General features: G+C 41.2%; 1 protein-coding gene across 1 annotated transcript in view; it reads left to right on the top strand.

The window, feature by feature from the left end:
- Positions 1–1,862: 1,862 nt before the first annotated feature.
- Positions 1,863–27,601, top strand: part of KIFBP (kinesin family binding protein) — a 36,590-nt gene continuing 10,851 nt past the window's right edge. Inside the window, exons 1-4 of the mRNA XM_080823058.1 lie at positions 1,863–2,342; positions 9,658–9,756; positions 25,256–25,335; positions 25,868–26,051. Of these exons, the coding sequence (XP_080679184.1) occupies positions 1,917–2,342; positions 9,658–9,756; positions 25,256–25,335; positions 25,868–26,051 (789 nt within the window). The 5' untranslated portion in view covers positions 1,863–1,916. The remainder of the gene's footprint in view (positions 2,343–9,657; positions 9,757–25,255; positions 25,336–25,867; positions 26,052–27,601) is intronic.

The raw sequence follows: 27,601 nt of genomic DNA, 5'->3' as shown, positions 1-27,601 counted from the left end.
TCCAAGGCAGACGCCTAACAACTGAGCCACCCTTGTACCTTTGCTATATCGTTTATTTAATATACTGAATGTCTTTCCCTATAGGAGGGCAAGATTTTTGTGTTTTTAACTGCTGGATTCCCATAGTGCCATTCTCAGAGATGCTGAACATAAGAGTTAAAGTGGTGTGGGAGGGAGAGGGGACATGTGAAGAGGAAGAGAATGAGTTCCGGTTTCAACATACTGATAACAGTGGAACATTCAGGTGTGGTGGTTCCAGCAGGGAGATGAAAATTACAGTCTGGAGCTCCAGAGAATTATCGGGCCTGGATACACAAGTTTTTGTAACAGAGGCCATGGAAATGCATAAGATCTCCCTGGGACAAAGTTTAGGAAGGAGTCCCGAGGAACATTAACATAAAGGATAGATTTATTTTTTTATTTTTTTAAAGATTTTATTTATTTATTTGTCAGAGAGAGAGAGAGAGAGGGAGAGAGAGTGAGCGAGCAGAGGCAGAGGGAGAAGCAGGCTCCCTGCCAAGCAAGGAGCCAGATGTGAGACTCGATCCCAGGACACTGGGATCATGACCTGAGCCGAAGGCAGCTGCTTAACCAACAGCCACCCAGGCGTCCCAGATTTTTTTTTTTTTTTAAAGATCTTATTTATTTACTTGACAGACAGAGATCACAAGTAGGCAGAGAGGCAGGCAGAGAGTGTGGGGGAGGGGGGGAGCAGGCACCCTGCAGAGCAGAGCCGTTGCAGGGCTCAATCCCAGAACCCTGGGATCATGACCAGAGCGGAAGGCAGAGGCTTTAACCCACTGAGCCACCCAGGCCCCCAAAGGATAGACATTTAATTTCACTTCTTCCTTAGGATAATTCTGTAGAGATAAGTAATAGTATCCCTTAAGTTTTACCGTTAGAAACCTGAAGGTTAGAAAAGTTATCTTGTCAGAAGTAGAGCTGAGAATCAAATTGTGTGTATGAACTGCTGAAATCCGCGTTCCTTTGTGTATCTCCAAGCGCAACCCGAGCTGGCTAGTGCCTAAAGGTTAACACCTCCCCCCCGCGCCTTCTACCCACATTTGACTTGCATTTGACTTCATAACTTAGGGAATGGAAAAAGCCACGCCTCAAGTGGCTTATCACAGGCCTGGGACTTTTGTGTTACTTTGGGAAGTTGTACACATACCTACAACCTGTTTCAGTGAAAACACCGGTCGATCACAGTGCTTTTTACGTAGTGAATGCTCTTTCGCTCAAGAAGCTACATATTAATAATACATGAGTCCTTGTTACATTTTCATCCCGTCATGTGCTGGGTTACGTACAAATATCAGCAGGCTTCTGTCATTCAGGTTATACCAACTAATGGGAGTAGTTAGGTGTGTTTCTTTTTTTTTTTTTTTAAGGTTTTATTTTTTTATTTGACAGACAGACATCACAAGCAGGCAGAGAGGCCAGCAGAGAGAGAAGGGGAAGCAGGCTCCCCGCTGAGCGGAGAGCCCGATGCGGGGCTCGATCCTAGGACCCCGGGATCATGACCGGAGCCGAAAGCAAAGGCTTTAACCCACTGAGCCACCCAGGCGCCCCGTTAGGTGTGTTTCTAATGTGTTCAGTTAAAGGTAGTTGATACTAAGCAGAAAGAACTACTACGGGTCCCGCAAGAGAACAATTAATCACCGCAGAGGGTGGGGCTGGCGGTGGGACCACCCTCTTGGAGAGCTTCGTTTCCGCGACAACGGTTGCTGGGGCGCCTTCCACGCCTTTCCATTGGTTACAGCCGAGCCCATTGCCGTTCCTCTGGCGGACCTCATTGGTTATGGTTCTGCAGTGTCGGAAATCCATCCGGGGCCGTAAGTGAAGTGTCGCAAAGCAGAACGAAGGCGGGAGTCCCGATTGCAAGCGTTGAGGACGCCCAGGCTCTAGAGGCCGTTATGGCGAATCCTCCGTGGGCAGAGATTCGTGAGAAATTCCAGGCCGCGCTGGCTCTGTCACGGGTGGAGTTGCATAAAAACCCGGAGAAAGAACCCTATAAGTCCAAATACGGCGCCCGAGCACTGCTGGAAGAGGTCAAGGCGCTGCTGGGCCCCGCGCCTGAGGACGAGGATGAGCGGCCTCAGGCGGAGGACGGCTTGGGCGCTGGTGACCACACCCTGGGGCTCCCGGCCGAAGTGATGGAGGCCGAGGGGCCCATCGCCCAGGGGGCAGTGAGGCTGGCGGTGATCGAGTTCCACCTCGGGGTGAACCACATCGACACCGAGGAACTGTCGGCGGGGGAGGAGCATCTGGTGAAATGCCTGAGGCTGCTGCGCAAGTACCGGCTGTCGCAGGACTGCGTCTCCCTCTACATCCAGGCGCAGGTGAGAGCGAGCCCGGCCCACGGTTGTCGGCCAGAGGCGAGGGGTGGAGAGGGTCCCCACTCTCGCCAAGGGCGAAGGCAGATGTTATCAGGCACAGTTTGGCCCCGTGTTTTTGAAGCTTTGTAATAAACAGCTTGCTAACTCCAACAACATCACTTGCTGTTTCTCTTGGTCGTGGTCAACGCGTTGGTTTCGTGACACCCTGTTACATCGTAAATACCTTTTCCAGCTCTTCTCCATCAGTCCAAATCCTTTCATTTCATTAAGAAGAAACCCGCAGTAATTTAAATCTGAATTTAAGGTCTCGAGGAAATTACGCAGGATGATCCGAGTGCATGCTTAATTTAAAAGAAGGTTGTTTGAAAATCTTCAGTTGCTGTTTTTGCCCCATGTGTATGTCTACGTTTGCTCCCCAGGGAATTCCTGCTCATTCTTCAAACCCATCTCAAAACAAACTTCATACTTTTAGTGACTTTCTTTGGATGATTTTGTTTCGAACTTGTATCTTTGAATTTTCATAGTGCTTATTGTTTCCCATTTATATGGCTCTTGGTTTGTTAAGAAATAAATCTGACATTCCCTTCCGGAACATAACACTTCAAAATACAGATTTGCATGAACTCCTTGTATGGGCCAGGAACTTGGCATAAGCTCACAAACCTTTACATCCAGTGGTTCCAGTTTTTAATACATGTGATCCAGTGAACATTTACCAAAATTGATCCTATGATAAGTAGGCCTCAAAGAAAAACCTCAGAACTAAAAAGAAAATTGTATAGGTCATTTTTTTAATCGTGATCCAATAAAATTAAAAGCTACACAATAACAGGAACTATGTCTCTTTTTGCACACTATTTATAACCTCAGTACCTCCTGCATATTAGACCATTCTAAATATTTGTCCAGTGGATGAATAGTCTAATGAAATTCATAGGATACTGAACTCAGACAAAACCTCAGTTACTTGAAATTTTCTTTAACCATATGATTGCTTAAAATCTTAATAATTTCAACATCTCAAGAATAGAATTAGAAACCTCTCTAAATGTGGGGCACCTGGGTGGCTCAGTGGGTTAAAGCCTCTGCCTTCGGCTCAGGACATGATCCCAGGGTCCTAGGCTCGAGCCCTGCATCGAGCCCCGCATGGGGCTCTCTGCTCAGCAGGGAGCCTTCCTTCCTCCTCTCTGCCTACTTGTAATCTCTGTCTGTCAAATAAATAAATACATAAATAATCTTTAAAAAAAAGTTAAAAAAGAGAAACCTCTCTAAATGTAATATAGAATGTCCAGTATTTACTGTATTTTGATTTTAATGTGCACATTGTTTCATATCTTAATATTTCTAAAATCAGGATGCATCTTATAGCTGTGTCATAATTTACTTGGCGGTGTTTTCTTGTTGATAGGTAAAATAATTGTGTCTTACAGATAGGACATCTTACATTCAATGAAACACAGTATTTCAAGCAGCCAGCGTTTTCTGAACGGTGGATTATTTTAGGTATTCTTACTAATATCAGAAACAAAATCTTGATTAGAAGTTCTGGCCATTGCAGGGGTATCTGGGTGGCTCAGTTGGTTAAGTGGCTGACTCTTGATTTTGGCTCAGGTCATGATCTCAGGGTGGGTCATGGGATCCAACCGAGGTGATCCAACCGAGGTGTCAGGCTTCCTGCTCAGCAGGGAGTCTGCTTCTTTCTCTCTTTCCCCCACTCTGTCCTTCCCCACTGCTCATTCTCCTCTCAAATGAATACATAAAATCTTTAAAATAAAATAAAATGAATGAATGAATCTTAAAAAAAAAAAGTTTTGGCTGTTAAATAGTATAGAAAGCCAATAAGAGTTACTAATTTGGGGAAAAAAATAAAATAATTTCTTTTTTTTTTTTTTTTTTTTTTTTTTTTATTTTTTTATTTTTTTTTTTTTTTAAAAATAAAATAATTTCTTAAAGTAACTATTTGCATATGTGATCCTTATATAACTAAAAACTAAAGGCATCCTCTGAAAAACTAACAGAACTGTGATCAGTTCAATAAAGTGGGAAGATATGAATAAATGTATTTACTTAATCAGTAGTATTCATGTATCTAAGCAATACTGGTTAAAAATACTGTTTTTAGAAATTGCATTCACAACAGCAATATTAGGGATAATAGAACTGATAATTCTAAAAGGAAAGATATAACAGTTTCCTGGGTGGCAAGAATTAAACATAACAGTTATATTCTGATATTCGTTTGTAGGTTTGATGCAGTTTCTGCTGAAATCATAATAGTTTTTCTGGAGCTTGACAGAATGAATATGTGTATCTGAAAGAATAAAGAAAAGTGAACATAGGAAAAAGAAAAATGCACTGAGACTAGCTTACCAGGTACTAAAACTATACAGCAATAGTAATTTAATTAGATTAGATTAAATAGTAATTTAATTTAATTAGCTAGTACCTAGCTTACCAGATACCCAAGCTATACAGCGATAGTAATTTAAGTCTATTTGTGCTAATGTGTGTTTTTTTTTTTAAAGATTTTATTTATTTATTTGACAGAGATCACAAGTAGGCAGAGAGGCAGGCAGAGAGAGAGGAGGAAGCAGGCTCCCCACTGAGCAGAGATCCCGAGGCGGGGCTCGATCCCAGGATGCTGGGATCATGACTGGGGCTGAAGGCAGAGGTTTTAACCCACTGAGCCACCCAGGCGCCCCTGTGCTAACGTGTTTCTAACTCTACTGTTCTATTGATCTGTTGTTTCCAGTGGCATTACCATACTAGAATTTTATTTAATATTTGCCATATAGGATGAGAGGTTTTTTTTTTTTTAAAGACTGTATTGATTTATTTATTTTAGAGAGAGAACATGCAAGCAGGGGAGGGGCAGAATGGGAGGGAGAAGAAGGGAAAAAGAATTTTAAGCAGACTCAGTGCCAAGTGTAGAGGACATGGGGCTTCATCTCACAACCCTGAGACTGTGACCCCAGCCAAAACCAAGAGTCTGAAGGTTAACCATCTGAGCCACCCTGGTGCTCCAGTGATGAGAGTTGATCTCACTAATAATAAAGCAAACTAAAAGAATTAGAAAAATTGTATCAGATTGGCAGAGATTATTAAAGATATTGCTTATACTTGTTATTGGAGAGACAGATACTACCAAGTAGCATTATTGTTAGTGGAAATACAGATTCACAGAACTTTTCTGAAGATCCGTAGGTATCAGAATTCTGAAGTCAAGCCTTTGACTTTAAAATTCCATATCAATATCCTAAAATAATATTGGGACAGGTATGCAAAGGTATGTCAACTTGGATATCTTCAAAAACCATTGAAATAAATATCAGCCAGTAGATACATGGTTAAATAAATACTGATAACATCCATTCAGAATAACAGTGTGCAGCCACTAAAAAATAATGATTTATATTTGTTAACCAAAAATATCAATATTAAGGGGGAGAGGGAAGACCATAACGCAGGTTTGGAATTAGGCAGAATTCTGTTTTGTAAAAGACTGTGTATGTGTAGGAAAAAATTTGAAAGTAACAGCTCATGGGAATTTATGATATTCTTACTGCTTTGTCTCAATTTGGTGTTTCCTTCTTGGGGAACTATAAAAATACAAAACTAGGGGTGCCTGGGTGGCTCAGTGGGTTAAGCCACTGCCTTCGGCTCAGGTCAAGCTCTCAGGGTCGTGGGATCGAGCCCCGCATTAGGCTCTCCACTTAGCAGAGAGCCTGCTTCCCCATCTCTCTCTGCCTGCCTCTCTGCCTACTTGTGATCTCTCTCTCTGTCAAATAAATAAATAAAATAAAATCTTAAAAAAAAAATACAAAACTGGATCCACATTAGAGGCTCCTGGCCTTAAGAATGATTTTTCTCCTTGGGGCACCTGGGTGACTGAGTCAGTTAAGTATTCACTGTTGAGTGACTGAGTCAGTTAAGTATCCACTGTTGATTTTAGCTCAGGTCTTAATCTCAGGATCATGAGATTGGGCTGTGTGCTGGATGTGGAGCCTGCTTAAGATTCTCTCCCTTTCCCCCCATTCCCCCATCTTGAGCATGAGCTCTCCCTTTAAAAAAAAAAAAAAGAACTATTTTTCTCCAGTTTTCTTTCCAGTTTTTGCTATCAGCAAGATACACTTGCATTATCATCTTTTTTTTTTTAATTAAAGAATATGTTAAGTAGGCTCCAAACCCAGTTTGGGGCTTGTACTCATAACCCTGAGATCAAGAGTTGCATGCTCTACCCACTGAGCAAGCCAGGTGCCCTTCATCTTGAGTGAAATTTAACCGCTTCACTTTAACAAATTTCCAAACAAATTAGTAGATTATTGAGGGTTGCTGGCGGGGAGGGGAGGGTAGGGAGAGCGTGGTGGGGTTATGGACGTTGGGGAAGGTATGTGCTATGGTGAGTGCTGTGAAGTGTGTAAACCTGGTGATTCACAGACCTGTACCCCTGGGGCTAATAATACATTATATGTTAATAAAAAATAAAAAATTACATATAAAAAAGATTAGTAGATTATTCTCCCCACTCCCTGGATATATATGTATGAAGAGTAGCTTTTGTGTGTCTTTATAGCTTTATTGAGGTATAACTGGCATACAATAAACTGTATGTCTAAAGTACATAATTTGATGAATTTATATACCCATGAAACAATCACTCCAATCAAGGTATTGACCATATCCATTACTTACCACTGCAAGCTTCCTGTGCTCCTCTGTAGTCCCTCTCTCCCTCCCTTTCTCTTTCCCTTCTTCTTAGTCCCTCCTCCACATTTTCTAGAATTTCATAATGGAATCATTCAGTGTATTTCTTATTTTGGTCTGATTTGTTTCACTCAACATCATCATTTCATTGCTGCATCTGAGACATTCATGTTTTTTTCTTTTTTAGTCTGTTAATATAGTGAATGACCTTGATTGATTTTCCAGTGTTAAACCAACCTTTCCTTCCTGTGGTAAAATACACTTGGTGTTTTTACCACATAAAAACTTGGGTGAAGGGGCGCCTGGGTGGCTCAGTGGGTTAAAGCCTCTGCTTTCAGCTCAGGTCATGATCTCAGGGTCCTGGGATCGAGCCCCGCATCGGGCTCTCTGCTCAGCAGGGTGCCTGCTTCCTCCTCTCTCTCTGCCTGCCTCTCTGCCTGCTTGTGATCTCTGTCTGTCAAATAAATAAATAAAATATTTAAAAAAAAAAAAAAAAACTTGGGTGAAGTATTACCCTTTCTATATATTGTTGAATTCAGTTTGCTAAAATTTTAACATTTTTTTCATATCTATGTTCATGAAGGATATTAGGCTATATTTCCTTGTTATTGTCTTTGGTTTAGAATGAGATGGAAAGCCTTCTTTACTGGAATAAGTTGTACAGAGTTGGTATTATTTCTTATGTGTTTGGTAGAATTCGCTAGTAGTACCTTTTTAGCTGTTTTTATTTTTATTTTTTAAAAAGTTTTATTTATTTGTTTGACAGAGAGAAAGGGATCACAAGTAGGCAGAGAGGCAGGCAGAGAGGTGGGGGGGAAGCAGGCTCCCTGCTGAGCAGAGAACCGGATGCGGGGCCTCAATCCCAGGACCCTGAGATCATGACCTGAGCTGAAGGCAGAGGCTTAACGCACTGAGCCACCCAGGCGCCCTGCTATTTTTATTTTTATTTTTTATTTTTTTTAAAGACTTAGTTATTGTGGCACCTGGGTGGCTCAGTCGGTTAAGCGTCTGCCTTTGGCTCAGGTCATGATTCTGGGGTCTTGGGATCGAGCCCGGTGTTGGGCTCCCTGCTCAGTGGGGAGCCTGCTTCTCCCTCTCCATCTGCCTTTCCCCTCCACTTGTGTTCTTTCTCTCTTAAATATAAATAAAATCTTTTTTAAAAGATTTATTTATTATAGAGAATCTCAAGCAGACTCTGTGCTGAGCATGGAGCCTGATGCAGGGCTTGATCTCATGGCCCTGAAATCATGACCTGAGCTGAAACCAAGAGTCAGATGCTTAACTGACTGAGCCACCCAGGTGCCCCTAGATGTTTTTATTTTATATTTAATTTTTTTCCTACCTAGTCTGGTTTCTGAGGGCAAGAACATGATGATGCTCTGTGAATGATATAATAGTTTCTGGTGTATTTTAGGATTTATATTATATTTAAGCATAATTTATATATATTGTCAATAGTAGTTATCTTTGTGGAGTAAACATTTTAAAAAACCAGTAACATTATGTGTCAGTTATATCTCAGTAAAAAGAATTGCAAAACTAAAAAACAAAACATTATTAATTTTTAAAAATCAAATGAATTCTAGATCTGTTGCATAGTCTTTACCTTTAAGACCTCAATAGGTTATGGTTCAAAAGAAAAATATTAGTCATTTCTAGACCTGCTTTAGGGTTCTCTCCTTGGTTTAACATTTATCGTACACTGTAGTCGTTGATTTCTGTATCACAGGCTACCCTGGATCTAGCAGGTTAAATATATCACCATACCATCAAAATAGAGCAAATGTGCCAATGAGTTCCTGATACTAGGGAAATCTCTAGACTCTGTAGGCTAGATACAGTATTCTCGGGTTGGGCTGATTGGTGTCATGGCTAAGTGGAGCTTCTCAGGGACTGTTGTCAGGAAAAATAAATTGAACTAGAGAGTGAGACAAGGTGACTTGTGGATCCATTTCTAAGATCAGGAAATGAATATTAAGGGAGATTATATTCCTCGAGCCTGGTGGGCAGAGTAATCAGTAAGTTGGTAGTGGGCCAGAGCCCTTCAGGTTTCCCCAGGGTCCTGCAAAGAACCCTCATAATTAAAAAGGAGACAACTGTCCCATCTCCGTACATTATCCTTATGACCTACAGTCCCTACTGAGGACTGATCACTTAATTTAAAAAAATGATAGAAACATTATGTGAAGCCAGAAGACCAGAGGTCTGTGTTCCAGAGGAATGATCAGGTCAGCTTTAAACTGTAGGATTTCTTAACATTTTTGTGCCTGTGCCCCTTTTTGCAGACTGTATTTTATAAAACAAGATTATTTTAAATGTATAATATAAAATGTAAAGGATTACAAAAGAAACCAATAATATAGAAATTTATTGAAATGTTTGCTTAAAAGATTTATTTATTTATTTAAGGGGTGGCACAGGGAAAGGGAATCTCAAGCAGACTCTCTGCTGGGCCTGGAGCCCGAAACAGGGCTTGATCCCATGACCAGATCATGACCAGAGCTGAAATCAAGTCGGATACTCAATCAACTGAGCCAGTGAGGCACCCCTGAAAGTTACTTTTACTGGAAGATTTATATTGTCATTATTTATTTCTCTTTTCTTTATTTTCCAGAATAACCTGGGCATCTTGTGGTCTGAAAGAGAAGAAATTGAAACTGCACAGGCTTACCTAGAATCATCAGAAGCACTGTATAACCAGTATATGAAAGAGGTATGTTGGATGTCAGATACATTTAAAAATTTTTTTTGAAGATTTTATTTATTTATTTTACAGAGAAAGAGAGCGTGTGCGCGCACAAGCAGGGGGAAGGGCAGAGGGAGAGGGAAAAGCAGGCTCACCACTAAGCAAGGAGCCTGATGCAGGGCTTGATCCTAGGACCCTGGGATCATTATCCGAGCCCAAGGCAGATGCTTTATCAACTCTGCCACCCAGGCACCCCAGATTTTAAATTTTTATTGAAATGAGTCAAGATTTGAGGGTACCTGGGTAGCTCACTTGGTTAAGCATCTGCCTTGGGCTCAGGTCATAATCCCAGGATCCTGGGATTGAGCCCCTTATCAGACTCCCTGCTTAGTGGGGAGCCTGCTTCCCCTCCTCTGCCCCTCCCCGACTTGTGCGTGCGCACTCTCCCTCTCTCTGTAAAATAAATAAAATGTTAAAAAAAAACTAGTCAAGATATGAAGGCTCTTATTCCTCATTTACAATGTTAGTACATGACTCTTTAGTTATACTGAGGAATCTCTTGATAGGGCCATCTAGGTGTTTACCTAATAGAGTTCTTAAAAATAATCCTCAAATGGGGTCTAAGGGCAATCTTAGTCCAAATATAATTTTATAGGAAATATTCTGATACCTAAAATACTGATATTGACATATTTTCATTTATAATTTAAAAATTGTATTTTGAGCACGCCTGGGTGCCTCAGTTGATTAAGCATCTGTCTTTGGCTCAGATTATGATTCCCGGGTGCTGGGATCGAGCTCTGAATCGGGCTCCCTGCTCCGCGGGGCGTCTGCTTCTCCCTCTCCCTCTCTCCTCCCTACTCATGCGTGAGCTCTCTCTCTTTTTCTCTTGTAAATAAATAAAATCTTTAAAAAAATAAAAAAATTAAGATAAAAATTCTATTATGAAAAATAAAAATAAAAATTTTATTTTGATTTCCATGAGAATAGCAGTGCTTACAGGAAAGCAAACAGCTGCTTAAGCAAAATATCTGATGTCTTTGAGGCATGGTTCTCAAATTTCAGCACTATCAGTCTGGAGGGCTCTGGGGAGCTTGTTAAAACAGAATGCCTGGGGCGCATGGGTGGCTCAGTCGTTAAGCGACAGGTCTTGGTCCCAGGGTTCTGGGATTGAGTCCTGCATTGGGCTCCCTATTCAGCAGGAAGCCTGCTTCTCCCTCTCCCACTCCCCCTGCTTGTGTTCCCTCTCTTGCTTTGTCTCTCTTTGTCAAATAAATAAATAAATAAAATCTTAAAAAAAACAAACAAACAAAAAACAAACCAGAATGCGCACAGGGCACCTGGGTGGCTCAGTCATTAAGCCTCTGCCTTCGGCTCAGGTCGTGATCCCAGGGTGCTGGTATTGATCCGCACATTGGGCTCAGCGGGAAGCCTGCTTCTCCCTCTCCCACTCCCTCTGCTTATATTCCCTCTCTTGATGTTTCTTTCTCTCCGTCAAATAAGTAAATAAAATCTTCAAAACAAAAAAAAAAACCCCAGCAGAATGCTCACCCCAGACCTTTCAGTAAGTCTTGGTTGGGGCCCGAGAATTTGCCTTTTTAACAAGATGCCAGGTGATGTCGATGCTGCTGGTCCAGTTACTACACTTTGAGAACCACTGCCTCAGAGAAAGGATTTTCAGTGATTTTTTTTTTTCCACTTGTGAAATCCCTTTGAAATGTAGTTTGTAAAAAACTGTTTGAGCCACTGTGGTTAAGCAGGTCAGAATCCACTCAGTCCAATCCTCTAGACACCTTCTTCCCACCCCACTTTGGTAGTACAAAAGAGGTGCCATAGAACTTTCTAGGGCTGTAGGGAGCTTAAATCGAAAATTTCTACTTTAGAGGGTCACAACCTTGCAAAGGCGGCAAATCACTGTGTCACCATCCTTTTTTTTTTTAAATTTTTTAATTTTAATTTTTAACTTTTTTAAAAAAGATTTTATTTATTTATTTGACAGAGAAATCACAAGTAGGCAGAGGGGCAGGCAGGGAGAGAGGAAGGGAAGCAGGCTCCCCGCTGAGCAGAGAGCCTGATGTGGGGCTCGATCCCAGAATCCTGGGATCATGACCCAAGCCGAAGGCAGAGGCTTTAACCCACTGAGCCACCCAGGTGCCCCACCATCTATTTCTTAACAAATTTTACTTACTAAAAGTTGGCAGCTTATAGGAGATTACCCATATGTGCAGCCAAGGGGGAATAAGAGCTATTTCTGTATCGTCAGCTTAACTTTTCTTTTCTTTCTTTTTTTTAAAGATTTTATTTATTTGACAGAGAGAGAGAGATAGAAAACAAGCACAAGCAGGGGGAGCAGCAGAGGGAGAGGGTGATGTCTGCCCGCTGAGCAGGGAGTCTGATGCAGGACTCGATCCCAGGACCAAAGGCAGACACTTAACCGACAGAGCCAACCAGGTGCCCATGTCAGCTTAATTTTTCTGTGAACCTAAAACTGCTCTAAAAAATAAAGCCTAGTTTTTTAAAATGTTGGCAGTCTTCTAAAATTACAGTGGATTTTAGTTAATTCTGTATCGAGGCTATGTGTAGCACTCCTTTAAATAACCAGGTATTTTGAGGTTTCTCACATGCAGAGTTCAGAAGCAATGCCTTACTGGGTTACCTGGCCAGCTCAGCCAGTAGAATACGTGACTCTTGATCTCAGGGTTGTGCATTTAAGCCCCACGTTGTGTGAAGAGATTACTTAAAAACAAAGTCTTAGCGCTCGTGTGTGAAGCAAGCAGAGCCAGAGTCAAGACAATGATGGCCTGGCTGCCCACAGGATTATCAAGGGAACCCAGCATTTGCTGGCAGAAGTTGTTCCTGGCATCCAAGCAGGACCAGATGAGAACAGTGCACGTTATTTTCATGTGGTCGTTGCTGGCCTGTAAGATTTCCCTTTGAGGGAGGGAGGTTTATTTTATTTTATTTGATTTTGATTTTGATTTTAGTATTTTTTTTGAGGGAGGGACTTTTAAACTTGAACTATTCCTTCCAGAAAAATACTTGATGGTAGCCCTTAAACTATGTTTCAAGACCAAAACTTATCATTATAATGTAAACATGTTGGGAAGAATATGTTTAGATGTTTAGAAAGACGGTTGGTCCCCAGCACTGTGGATCTGCACAGTTCTGCTACGGATCCAGGTTTTACTGAGTGTGGTTTGACCCATGGTGACGAAGTGGAGCAGCAGAAGACCAGTGCAGCCCATGCCGTAGAAACAGCTAGAGCATGCACTAGGCTGTATACCATGAGTAATTCTTAAAATCGATCTGATCGGTAAGCGTGCATCACTTCTCCTTTTCTGCCAAGACTTCTTCCTTTTTTGTTTGCACTTAATGGACACAGTCTTAGAGACCTTACAGAATAAAAGCCCGGACATCTTCAGTCCTTTGGTGATTAAATGCACATTAGCAGAGGGGCGCCTGGGTGGCTCAGTGGGTTAAAGCCTCTGCCTTCGGCTCGGGTCGTGATCCCGGGGTCCTGGGATCGAGCCCTGCGTCGGTCTCTCTGCTCCGTGGAGAGCCTGCTTCCTCCTCTCTCTCTGTCTGCCTCTCTGCCTAATTGTGATCTCTGTCTGTCAAATAAATAAATAAAATCTTTAAAATAAATAAATAAATAAATGCACATTAGCAGATCTATGTCTTGTCCTCATTCACTGTTGTAAAGCAGGAGCAGAGGCTAGAAATACCATCTGAATTGTTGTGAATTGTTTAAAAGCAGTGACCCCTCTCTGCTTTTATTCATTTCCCCCATCATGGTCTAAGTGTAAAGCACTGTGCATGAAGGTAGTTGTCAGGATTAGCTCTAGGGGAGTGAGTGTTTTTATTTTTGGGGGGGAGGCAGAGAAGTAGTTCTAATTTTATGGGTTCCTTTCCCCCTTTTATGGTGGTCTAATTGCCTTGGATAACAGCAGCTAACCAGTTCTTTTTTTTTTTTTTAACCGGTTCTTTAGAATATGCTCTCTAGCCAAGTCTAACTTTATTTAGATGCTACAGATGGGTAAGCTTGATTGAACCAAAGTGGGAACATTAAACAAACATCACAGCCCTCACTGATAAACCTTATGACTTTGCTGTCAAGTGTAGAATCCTTCCTTCAAGAAAAAGCTAATGACTATTTTGTATGGCATGTCTGGAAACTTGTCTGGAAACTTCTGTAATCTTATGTTTTAGTAAAGTATTTTTTGTTATTCTACTTTGCCTTTGTACAGTATTTATTTCATTTTTCCAATGTGACAGTTGTATTTACAAATTAAAACTGAGGGTGCCTGGGTGGCTCAGTCGGTTAAGCATCTACCTTTGGCTCAGGTCACGATCCCAGGTCCTGGGATCCAGCCATATTAGGCTCCGTGCTCGGTGGGAAGTCTGCTTCTCTCTCTGCCCCTCCCTCCCCCACCATGTGCGCAGGCTCATTCTTGTTCTCTCAAATAAATAATTAAAATCTTTGAAAAAAAGTTGAAACTGATGGAACATTCTGTTTTGGTCTTCACCATCTGACAAGTTGAGTGGCAAGAAGTGGATTTTGCTAGTTTCTTTTCACCAGTGCAAATTTGGAGTATTTATAAGCTGGCCCTGAGTGAGCATAAAGCATCAAAATCTGATTTTTTTTTTAACCTCCTAGGAACTAGAAATAAATGTGTGTTGTCTGAAAAAAAATCTTAGAAAAAGAAAAAAATCAATGTCTTACTAAGTTCACCAGTGTTTTATATGTTGCTAAAATCACTGGTAAGTTTTTAGTCCTCATCTTATTTGACTTCTCATTAGCATTTGGCAAGTTGTTAGTCTTTCTTCCTAAAACACTTCTTTAACTTAGCTTCCACCTCCCACTTCTCTGTGGTGCGCCTTCTGTGCTTCCCTAGCCTCTGAACACGGGAGTACCCAGAGTGGTCTCTGGGTGTCTCCTCTTTCCATCTGCATTCATTCCCTTGTTCTAAATGACATCTCTTCGCAATGGCTCCCAGTTTTATCTCCGGTCTGTACCTCTCAAATTCCAGACCTGTCTGTCCCACTGCTGATGTGATATTTGTACTTTTTAAGGAGTAGGTGTCTCTGAAACTACTGTCTAACACTGAGCTTCTGATAACCCTCCTCTCCCCACCTCCCTCACGGTAAACACCAACTTCTTTCTTCCAGTTGCTGAGGCCTAAAGCCTTGGAGACTCCTCTTCTCACACTGTATCTTACCTACAGTTGGCTTCACCTTTAAATTATATCTAGAATCGGACCACTGCTGTCCCCTGGTGCGGGCCGCCACCCCCTCTTGCTGACATTAGTGCTGTAGTCTCCGAGCTGGCCTTCCTGCTCTCATGTCCCCTTCGGCCTGTTCGCAGCCTATTCAAACCACTGCTTCCCTGGGGCTCTGCACTCAGAGTAGACCCCAAAGACCTTATAAAGACTACAAGTTCAGTATCTGACTTGGCTATCCTTACTTCTGTAATTTTTTTTAAGACTTCTTTATTTATTTGAGGTGGGGAGGGGCAGAGGGAGATGCAGTAAGAATCTTAAGCAGACTCAGCGTTGAGCACAAAGTCCGACCCAGGGCTCGATCTCACAACCCTGAGATCGTGACGTGAGGCGAAACCAGGAGTTGGATGTTCAACCGACTGCACCACTGAGGTGCCCCTTACTTTTCTAATTTTATCTTCTGCTATTCTCTCCTGTCTCATTGTGCTGTAGCTGCATTGGCCTTCTTGCTGCTCCTGAAACACACCAGACAAGCTCCTGACTCAGGGTCTTTGCCCTTAACTGTTCCCTCTGCTGAGACTGCTCTTCCCCTAGCCACTGACCTGGCTCACTCCTTCATTCCCTCCCACTCGTGACTCAGATGTCTCCCATCCAGTGAGCACTCGCTGGCCACTCCATCTAATACTACAGACCACCCTCTGATGCTTCTTGTCCTCCTTTCCTGCTTTATTTCCTGCTTCACACGTACATTGTCTAACACATTGGCCATTTTAGTGATTTTTCTTACTTATCACCCATCTTCAGTACTAAAATGTAAGCTGCCTGATGACAAGGATTTTTTTTTAAATTATATTCACTGCTGTCTCCACAGCATCTAGAACAGTACCTATTTCTTGAAATAATGAGTGATATTCCACTTTGTCCATCCAGATCAACCAAAAACAGAATGTTACTACTGTGTGAATGCTTGAATGAATTTAATAGAGCGTTTCAGTTTAAATATATATACAGTAGTAGTTTGTTGGAGAATTTAATTGCTTATATGATTTTGTACTTACTTAATATCAATAGTCATTCGGAATAAAAATATTTTTTAATATTTCATAAATTATTGAGCTAACAGTGGCAGGGGTTAGAATGTCATTTAAAAAATCTGTAGATAAGTAAGAGTTCTAGGTAAAGGAGAGATCTAAACACAGCAGGGGGAAATCACTGGGTTTGAAGGTAGGAGAGTGGGGATTCTAGTTTGGTTTGTGGTTGTAACTGACTGACCTGGGGGAACTCAGACTTTCTGTGCCACCCGTTCCTCATATCTAGGATGGAGATAAGTTTCCTATCTCAACAATACAGAAATGTTGTGGGGATCAGATAATAGAGTAGTTAATGCAGAGTCGCCAGAAACATGCTCTATCAAATAGTCACATAATGGTTAAGTAAATGATGGTACACTAATAAAAGAGAATATGATACAACTGTTAAAATGATAAACTCTGCATCATGAATACATGGGAAATGTATACAATACATGCATGTACCTTGATCATACTCTGTTCACGTTTTTTCATCTTCCCTGTAAGGATGGGCTAGATGTTATAAGTAATAAAAATGATCATTTTAGGGGCACCTGGGTGGCTCAGAGGGTTAAAGCCTCTGCCTTTGGCTCAGGTCATGATCCCAGGGTCCTGGGATGGAGCCCCACATCGGGCTCTCCGCTCAGCGGGGAGCCTGCTTCTCCCTCTCCCTCTGCCTGCCTCTCTGCCTACTTGTGATCTCTGTCTGTCAAATAAATAAATAAAATCTTTAAAAAAAAAGATCATTTTAGTTTTGGAAGTTGTAGGGACGCCTAGGTGGCTCAGTTAGTTGAGCTGCCTTCAGCCCAGGTCATGATCTCAGGGTTCTGGGATCAAGTCCCGAATCAGGTTCCTTGCTCAGTGGGGAGCCTGCTTCTCCTCCTGTCTGCCTGCCTGCCATTTTCTCTGCTTGTGCTCTCTCTCGTTGTCTGACAAATAAATAAAATCTTAAAAAAAAAAAAGTTGTAACTAATAAACACTAATGTTTATTGTGTGCTTAAGCACGCTGTATTTTATTCTCACAGCAACTCTGAAGGAGGTACTGTTTTGTGGTTGTTCTTGTTTTATGGAGGAAGTACTGTTACTCCCATTTATAGATAGTGAGTGTGTGATTCAGTGAGGTTAACATAGACTGTATGGCAGAGTCAGGATTTAAATGGTTTGTCAGACTGTAAACTCTTGTTCTTTCTCATGTACCATGCTGCCTTCCAAGATAATATTGTTGAATAATTATTGTATTAAGATAAAAGGATTCTTTTTTTCCACAAAATTGTTCAGATATTGAATAAGTGATAAAGAAAATATATTTTATTGTTACAAAGAGTATATTCATTAGTAGGTTTTGTGTGAGGTTAAGAGACCAGATATTGGGGAACCTAACTCATTTGGTGGGGCATGTGACTTTTGATCTTGGGGTCATGAGCTGAACTCCACTTTGAGTGTAGAGATTACTTTAAAAAAAAAAATCAGACAGAGGTATATTTAACTTACTTATTTAAATTTTCTCAGCTTTTTTTTTTTTTTTAAGATTTTTATTTTATTTATTTGACCAAAGAGATCACAAGTAGGCCGAAAGGCAGGCAGACAGAAAGGAAGGGAAGCAGGCTCCCTGCCGAGCAGAGAGCCCGATGTGGGGCTCGATCCCGGGACCCGTGGATCATGAACTGAGCCGAAAGCAGAGGCTTTAACCCACTGAGCCACCCAGGCGCCCCTTATTTTTTAAGATTTTATTTTTTAAGTAGTCTCTACACTTAGGATGGGGCTCGGACTCACAACTCCAAGATCAAGAGTTGCGTGCTCTACCTACTGAACCAGCCAGGTGCCCCCCAGCTTTATTGATATAATTGACATATAACATTGTATAAGTTTAGGGTGTGCAGTGTGATAATTTGATAGGTGGATATGTTGCAAATGATTACCACAGTAGGATTAGTTAATATCTTCATCACCTTACATAATTACCTTTTTGGGGGAGGGTGATGAGAACATGTACAATTTACTTTCTAAGCAACTTTCAAGTATATAGTACAGTATTGTTAACTATAGTCACGGTGCTGCTTATTAGATCTTCAGAACTTACTCGTCTTTTAACTGGAAGTTGCGCCTGTTGCCCAGCTTCTCCTCATTTCCCCCACTCTCAGTCCCTGGCACCCACTGTTCTCTGTTTTTAGGAGTTAAGTTTTTTTGTTTCTTGTTTTTTAAATTTAAGATGCTACGTATAAGTCGTACCATTCAGTATTTGGAGAATGGCCATTTTAAAGCATTTGACATGTTATAAAATTGCTTTTCCAAAAAACACTAGCAATGTACTCTTATTTCACTAGTATATGAGAGTTCTCATCTCCTTCAGAACTTATCTTTCATAGCTTTTATTTATTTATTTATTTTTTAAAAGATTTTATTTATTTATTTGAGAGAGAGGCAATGAGAGAGAGCATGAGCAAGGAGAAGGTCAGAGGGAGAAGCAGACTCCCTGTGGAGCTTGGGAGCCCGATGCGGGACTCGATCCCAGGACTCCAGGATCATGACCTGAGCCGAAGGCAGTCGTCCAACCAACTGAGCCACCCAGACGTCCCCTTTCATAGCTTTTAAAAAAATCTGTGCTGTTATTGTAGGCAAAATGGTCTCGTTTTAACTTGAATTTCTTTGATTATTTTTAAGTGTTTATGTTCTATTTTTATCTTTTCTTTTGAAAGCATTTACTTCATGCCTTTTAACGTGTATTTATTTAAGTTTGTGTTTTCTGGCTGATTTGTTTGCTCATTTATATTAAATTTTTATTTTAAACTGAGATATAATTGAAATAGAACATTATGTTAGTATAGGATGTACCACATAATGTTTCAATATATGTATATATTGTGAAATGGTCATCACGAGTCTAGTTAACGTCTGTTACCACATGCATTTACGTTTTGTTTTCTTGTGGTGAGATCTTTTAAAATCTATTCTTTTAGCAAAATTCAGATGTACAATACAATAGTAGTAACTGAAGGCACCATGCTGTACAGTACATCCCCAGGATTTATTTGTTTTGTAACGTGAAGTTTTTGTCTCTTGACCACCTTCAGCCTTTTCTCCACTATCTCCACCTCTGGAAACAACCAGTCTGTTCTCTGCTTCTAGGCATTCTTTTTTCTTGTGTGTTTTTGCCTTTTTTTTTTTTTTTCTTTTTAAGATTCCACATATAAGTGATCCCACATGGTATTTGTCTTTCTCTGACTTACTTCATTTACCATAATGTCCTCAAAGTCCATCCATATTACAAGTGGCAGGATTTCCTTCTTCTTCTTCTTTTTTTAATGGCTAAATAATTTCCTCTGTGTGTATGTATTTTTTTATCCATTTATACACTGATGGACACCTAGGTTGTTTCCATGTCTTGGCTGTTGTAAATAGTTCTCCAGTGAACATGGGGGTGCTTTTATCTTTTCAAGTTAGTGTTTTTATTTCCTTTGGCTAAATACCCAGAAGTGGAATTGCTAGTCTTATGGTAGTTTTATTTTTAATTTTTTGAGAAATCTCCATACTGTTTTCCATAGAGGCTGCCTAATTTACATTTCTACCAACAGTGCACAAGGGTTCCCTTTTCTCTAACTTTGCCAACACTTGTTATTTCTTGTCTTTTTCGGTAATAGCCATTCTGACAGGTGTGAGGTCATATCTCATTATAGTTTCGATTTGCATCTCCCTGATGATTAGTGATGCTAAGCATCTTCTCTTGTATTTGTTGGCCATCTGTATGTCTTCCTTTGAATAATGTCTGTTTAGGTCCTTTGCCCATTTTTTAATTGGGTTGTTTGGGTTTTTCTGGTACTGAGTTTCATGAATTCTTTCTTTCTTTCTTTGACAGACAGAGATTACAAGTAGGCAGAGAGGCAGGCAGAGAGAGAGAGGGGGAAGCAGTCTCCCTGCTGAGCAGAGAGCCCGATGCAGGGCTCTATCCCGGGACCCTGGGATCGTGACCTGAGCCCAAGGCAGAGGCTTTAACCCACTGAGGCACCCAGGCACCCCTGAGTTTCATGAATTCTTTATATATTTTGAAAACCCCTTTTCAATACATGATTTGCAGAAAGTTTGTCCTGTTTGGTAGGTTGCCTTTTCATTTTGTTGTTGGGTTCCTTTGCTGTTTAGAAGCTTTTTATTTGTTATTTTCCCACTGTTCATATTTTACTTATTTAACAAACATTTATAACACAGTACCTTCAGGCACTGTTATAAATGATTTACCAATTTTAACTCACTTAATCCTCATGACAACTCATAAGGTAGATACTTTTTTTATTCCTATTATATAGATGAGGAAAAAGAAGCGCACTAGATTGTGACTCACCCAAGGCCACACACTAACTAGTAAGTGGTGAAGCTGGGGTTCTGACCCACATGATCTGATTCCAAAATTCATACTTTTAACCACTATACTCCATTGTCTCAGTAGTTGGACTTAGTCTAAAATACAAGTTTGAGGTGCTCCTTTAAGAACTGTGTAGTGTACGGGTGCCTGGGTGGTTCAGTGGGTTAAAGCCTCTGCCTTCAGCTCAGGTCATCATCCCAGGGTCCTGGGATCGAGCCCCACATCGGGTTCTCTGCTCAGCGGGGAGCCTGCTTCCCCCTCTCTCTCTGCCTGCGTCTCTGCCTTCTTGTGATCTCTGTCTGTCAAATAAAAAATTAACAACAACAACAAAAAGAACTGTGTAGTGTAGGGGCACCTGATTGGCTCTGGTGGTTAAGTGTCTGCCCTTGGCTCAGGTCAGATCTCTGGGTCCTGGGATCCGAGCCCCGCATCTGGCTCCTTGCTCAGTGGGGAGTCGTCTTCTCCCTCTCCATTTGTCTCTCCCCCTGCTCGTGCTTCCTCTTTCTCTTTGAATCTCTCTTCTTCAAATACATAAATTTAAAAAATGTTTAAAAAAAAGGGGGGGGGTGCCTGGATGGCTCAGTCGGTTAAGCATCTGCCTTCAGCTCAGGTCATGATCCAGAGTCCTGGTATCAAGTCCCACATCAGGCTCCTTGCTCATTGGGAGTCTGCTTCTCCCTCTGCCTGCCACTCTCCCATGCTTGTGCTCTTTCTCTCTCTGACAAATAACTAAATAAAATCTTAAAAAAAAAAAAAAACAAACCCAAAACTGTGTAGTATAGAGAGGACTTCCGTATCTATACCAAAATGATAACAAGTGAAAGGAATGTGCTGTGAGCAGAATGCACAGATGGAACATTTCTATTTGCTTTGTCAGTTTAATTCACTAGACAATTATTGTTTTTATTATGTGACAGATACTGTGCAGAATGCTAGGGAATCAAATAGGGAGGAATAAAATATGTTCCCTAACCATAACAAGCTACCCCTAGAGGATAAAGATTGGAGCAAATCAGCATGTTAATTATACCCCCAAGGAATTTTAAAAAAATATTTTATTTATTTTTTTGACACAGAGAGATCACAAGTAGGAAGAAAGGCAGGTAGAGAGAGAGGGAGAGGAGGAAGCAGGCTCCCTGCCGAGCAGAGAGCCCGATGCGGGACTCGATCCCAGGACCCTGGGATCATGACCTGAGCCGAAGGCAGAGGCTTAACCCACTGAGCCACCCAGGCGCCCCTTAAGGAATTTTTTAATAAAGATTATTTGAGATAGAGAACACGAGAGGAGGTGGGGTGGGGTGGGAGGGGCAGAGTGAGAGGATGAAGCACACTCCCCCTGAGCAGGGAGCCCAACACAGGGCTCCATCCCAGGACCCTGAGATCATGACCTGAGCCAAAGGCAGAAGGCAGACACTTAACTGACTGAGCCACCCAGGCACCCTCCCTTTCTGCCACCCCTGCTCCCTGTCAAGGAATTTTAGAATGTACATTAAAAAAAAAAAAAAAAAGATTTTATTTATTTGTTAGAAAGTGCACAGGCAGGGGGAGCAGCAGGCAGAGGAAGAAGCAGGCTCCCCACTGAGCAAGGAGCCTTATGTGGGACTCCATCCCAGGAGCCTGGGATCACGACCTGAGCCTAAGGCATACCCTCGGCCATCTGAGCCACCCAGGCGTCCCTGGATTGTACATTTTAAAAGTCATGGTGGTGCTTCTTGGTGTTTTAACTTTCCTCCTAATGAACTAAGAGGAGCAGAGCACCACAAAGCCAAAGGAGATGTGTTACTCTCTGTTCTGAACAAAAGATTCTCAGCAGCCATGTTTAGGTTTTGAAAAGTAAAGAGAGCTTTATTAATTATTATAGAAACCTAATAGAAACAGAAGAGAAAAGAAATCTTTACATAGATGAAGGTAATAGGCAATAAGTGAGAATAACGGAAAATTACATCACACTGGGTGCTTAGAACATGCAACCTCCTTAGCTGGGGAAGCCCCAGGGAACCAGCCAGGCTGGGGTCCTGATGGAGAGGCCTGGGTGGAGTGTCTTCCCCTTTGGTGAGAATTTGAGCTGACTGTCCAGATAAGGGCCATCTTTATAGAGCAAATGATGGGGTTTAAAGTTAAACATTGTTTGCTTACATGCAGCTTGGAGTGAGCTGCATTTCTGTGTTATCATGTTTTTATATTTTCAAGGAGCTGGGGCTCTGTGTGTCTGCCTCCCCTCCCAGGTTCTATTCCAGGGAGCCAGCCCAGCCTGGAGCAGGAGGGGATGTGACACAAGATTTATAGAACAAAACAGAACGGAAGGGCCAATTCTGATTTGGAGGTCAGATAATATATTTCAGTCAACCAGGCTCTCAAGGTTATCCGCACAGCATGAGTCTCAAAAACATTAGCCTGCCTGTATATATGCAGGTGTAGGTAGTCAGTTATGTGGGACAAATCACAGAAACATCTATCCATATGGACCACCCTCCTTTCATGATTTTAGGCTCACACTCTTATACATGGAATTCTTCATTTAAAATGTTAAAATACAGACTGCCTGGGTGGCTAGGTCAGTTAAGCATCTGACTCTTGATTTCAGCACAGGTCATGATCTCAGGGTTGTGAAATTGAGCCCATGTTGGGCTCTGCACTTGACATGGAGTCTGCTTAAGATTCTCTCTCTCTCTCTCTCTCTCTCTCTGCCCCTCCTCCCTCAGAAATGGGTAGATACCAAACACCTATGATATTTCATTAAAAATTAGTATTAATATGGAAACATAAAACATATCAAACTTTTTGTACTGAGTTATACCTGTGTTTTAGTTCAGAGAAGAGAGTGGTTTGATTTAGGGTCATTTATGACATGTGGTAGCTGTAACGATGAAGTATGTATAGAAAATAATACATTGATTAATTCCCTTCATCAAAAAAGAGTAAGCATATATATATTTTTTAAAGAATAAGCATAGGGGCACCTCGGTGGCTCAGTGGGTTAAAACCTCTGCCTTTGGCTCAGGTCATGATCTCCGGGTCCTGGGTTCGAGCCCCGCATGGGGCTCTCTGCTCAGCAGGGACCCTGCTTCCCCCTCTCTCTGTCTGCTTGCCTCTCTGCCTACTTGTGATCTCTTTCTCTGTCAAATAAATAAATAAAATCTTAAAAAAAAAAAAAGAGTAAGCATATAAACAGCCCTCAAAATTATTGAGATCTTGGAAGAATTACTTAGGTGTTGTGTTTGCCTTGGGCCTTGCTTCCTGTCTTAGTCATTTTTACTTTCTGTAATTTCTAGGAACCCAAGTTGTGATGCTTTTAGCATTTACATCCAGGATGTAAGATCACATTTTTAAAAACGGAAGAGGGATTTTTGCTATTTGAAGTTTAGCGAATTCACTTTAAAGCAAGGCTGGTCTTGCAGGTGTGTCTGTCCTCGTAGAAGTAGATGGGCAGTGGTGCTGTTTTGGACGGCTGAAGATGGTATTATAAGTGATTTACATGTATTAACTCACTGAATCCTCATTAACAATCTTATGAAGTAACTTTATCAGTGAGAAAACAGAAGTGCAAGAGATTGGGTGACTTAGCCAAAGTAATGCACAATAGAATCACTGATTTTATTGCCTCTGTATTAAAAGGGGGTAATCTATATGCTTTTCTCGTTACCTTGAGAAAAAAAAGTATTGGAGCAGGGACGCCTGGGTGGCTCAGTTGGTTAAGTGGCTGCCTTGGGCTCAGGTCATGATCCCAGCATCCTGGGATCAAGTCCCACATCGAGCTCCCTGCTCAGCAGGGAGCCTGTTTCTCCCTCTCTCTCCCCTGCTGCTGCTGCTCGCTCTCTCCTCTTATGCTCCCCCCTACTTGTGCACTCTCTTTCTCTCTCTCTCTGACAAATAAATAAATACAATCTTTGAAAAAAAAAAAGATTTTATTTTTTATTTTATGTATTTTTTTTAAAAAAAGGTTTTATTTATTGATAGAGAATTCACGAGTAGGCAGAGAGGCAGACAGAGGGGGAGGGGGAAGCAGGCTCCCCATGTAGCAGAGAGCCCAATGCGGGGCTTGATCCCAGGACCCTGAGACCATGACCTGAGCCGAAGGCAGAGGCTTAACCCACTGAGCCACCCAGGCGCCCCTAAGATTTTATTTTTTATCTTTATTTATTTATTTATTTATTTACTTTTTAAGATTTCATTTATTTATTTGACAGACAGAAGTCACAAGTAGGCAGAGAGGCAGGCAGAGAGCGGGGGGAGGCAGGCTCCCTGTAAGATTTTATTTTTAAGTAATATCTACACTCAACATGGGGCTTGAACTCATAACCCCCAGATCAAGAGTTGAATGCTCTACCAACTAAACCAGCCAGGTGCCCCACTTATGTAGGTTTTGAAAAGATTTTTTTTTTTTATTGGCAAAATTAAGACTTGATGGCAAATTGGTAGATTTTTTTTTTTTTAGTGTATTTGAGGTTCACTTTCCACAGCAGTTAAAATTCTGTCAGTTTCTAGGCAATCTCCTTTCATTGTTTGACTCTTTAAAAACTTATGGTTAAGAAAATTACTTCTTGGGATGTGTGGGTGGCTCATTTGGTTAAGTGTCTGCCTTTGGCTCAGGTCATGATCCAAGGACCCTGGGACTGAGCCCCCCGTCAGGCTCCTTTCTCAGTGGGGAATCTGCTTCTTCCTCTGCCTGCAGCTTCCCCTACTTGTTCTCGCTCTCTCTGACAAATAAATAAATAAAATTTAAAAAAAAGAAAAGAAAATTACTTCTTGGGTAACATGAAAATGAGCTAGTAAAAAATGAGGTATACTGGGCTTTAAAATTTTGCTTTGTCCAGTTTCTCCAGAGGAGGGCGCTTGGTGTTTACAGTTTAAAATTTTAGAGTTCTGTTTTTCTTTAATTGTAGATTGGGAGTCCTCCTCTTGATCCTACTGAGCATTTTCTTCCTGAAGAAGAGAAACTTGCTGAACAGGAGAGATCAAAAAGGTGAGTAGGTATAGAAATCTGCTCTCACAGGTAAATTCCGCGTAGTATAGATAAGGTGATTGTTCTAAAAGGCACAGTATTTTCTCTTTTGAGATGCTCCTAAAGTTGTAGAATGTAGATTCTGACATAGATTTAAAAATGTCCGTTTGGGACGCCTGGGTGGCTCAGTTGGTTAAGCCGCTGCCTTCGGCTTGGGTCATGATCCCAGGGTCCTGGGATCGAGTCCCGGGTCGGGTTCCTTGCTCGGCGGGGAGCCTGCTTCTCTCGCTGCCTCTGCCTGCCTCTCTGCCGGCTTGTGTGTACTCTCTCTCTCTCTCTCTCTGGCAAATAAATAAAATCTTTAAAAAAAAAAAAAATGTCCATTTGCCACTTACTAGAAACGTGACCCTGTTCAAATCTGAGGCTCTGTTTTCCTCATCTCTCAGATAGCTACCATAGCCATACCCAACTCCCAAGGGCTGGTGAGAGGACCGAGCTATATGAAAGTTTCGTTTCAATTGTAAACCTTATACAAATATTCACTTCTTCACAGATTTGAGAAGGTTTATACTCATAACCTCTATTACCTGGCTCAAGTCTACCAGCATATGGAAATGTTTGAGAAAGCTGCTCATTATTGTCACAGTACCCTAAAACGCCAGCTTGAACACAATGCCTACCATCCCATAGAGTGGGCTATTAATGCTGCTACCTTGTCACAGTTTTACATCAATAAGGTAAGCATCTCAAATAGTTGTCTAACAAAAAGTTACTGTATGTGTGTATAAAAATAGACGGAGTACCTTGAAAATGTCATCTTTTAAAAACAGGTAGCTTGTATTTTATGATGTAAACTGGACAGAAAAATGCAGCCCAGTTTGCCAGTATACTAGACTTATGTAGCTTTTTGTTGCATTAATCCTTTTGAATGGTAAGATGCTGAATTTTGTCCTTGTCTTACATGCTGCTTGTCCCTAAAATTACATGTTAGTTACCTAAGACCGATTCGTTTTTAATACAGAACACGATCATTCATTCTAGGGAGATGTTACCTTAAATTGCGGAGTTTATCTTATAGACACAGCTTTATCTTTATGCAGTGGTAATCTGTAACTATGAGGATTTGTCTGAGGAAGTTGACTGTTAAATGTGGGCTTCGATAAAAGCATGTGATGCATTTCAGTTATTCTTTAGAATTAACTCCTCCATAGTAATTTTTCTCTGTTGGAAATGTCTCTGCTTAGTTCCTGAGTTGTGGCTCTCTATGATACACTTCTTCTGGAGGATTACACAGAACAACCTTGAGCTTCTCAGTTGTTGATCACAGTTATTCAGAATCACGTTGGTATATTTTTAATTAACCCATTTATTCCTTTAGTTCCTAAGAGTTTTAATGCTTAAACCCTTTTCAGCCACCTTTCCCGGCCAGATTTTCTATTAATCCTCAGTAAGATACTCAGCAATAGAAATTACTTCTATTTGTATTTCTGATTCGCTCTGAAATTTTGGTAATTCTTTGCTTATCAGAGTTCCTTCTTTAAATCTCTTTGGTTACCTGCTGCTGTATCCTTCCTGGGCCTTTATCCTTTCTAAGCTTTTTGTTAGTGCTGGTTCTGTAAACGCGCCCTATGTTTAAAGTATTGTCCCACAGAATTTCATTCAGAAAAGCTATTAGCAGGCGAGAAAGGGCTGTGGTGACTGCAGCATCGCTTCTAGGACTTTGGTCTAAGATCAAGCGTGTAAGTAACGCTGTCGCGTCTCTTGGAGCATTCAGTTAAACCTGACTCATGAATCCATTCCATTGTGGTCGTCATCAGAAGTGTTACCCGGTGCCTCTGCTTGTGGCACCTTTTTTTATAGCTTCCAGAGGCCCCTTATTTGTTTTGTTTAGCAACTTTAAAGCCACATATTCACTGTGATTTTAACTAACGCTTAAAACTCCATTGATATTAATTGTACTAAGATATTTAGATATTAACTTAAAGTGTAATAAAGAATTTAAAGTTGTTAAGCATTGCTTATGTGGAGCATGCAGTAATTTTCATGAGTATCTCCCCCACCTTGTGCCTTTTTTTTTTCTAAGTTTTTGTTACAACTAGCTGAGTTACATTGCAAACAGAGATTTGAACTTTTTTTTTTTTTAAAGCAATGCAGTTGTCATTTTTATATCATTCTCATCTTCCATCTGGTTCCAGTGATGAGGTTTTGCTACTCAATGTGTCCCTACCTGGCAGGTGCTAAAGTCCCACATTTACCAGCCACCTAGAGGGCACAGGGCACTCACTGC

This window comes from Martes martes, assembly GCF_963455335.1.
Source record: "Martes martes genome assembly, chromosome: 14".
NCBI lineage: Eukaryota > Metazoa > Chordata > Mammalia > Carnivora > Mustelidae > Martes > Martes martes.
The sequence above is the reverse complement of the archived record's forward strand: the minus strand, read 5'-3'. Positions and strand labels throughout refer to the sequence as shown.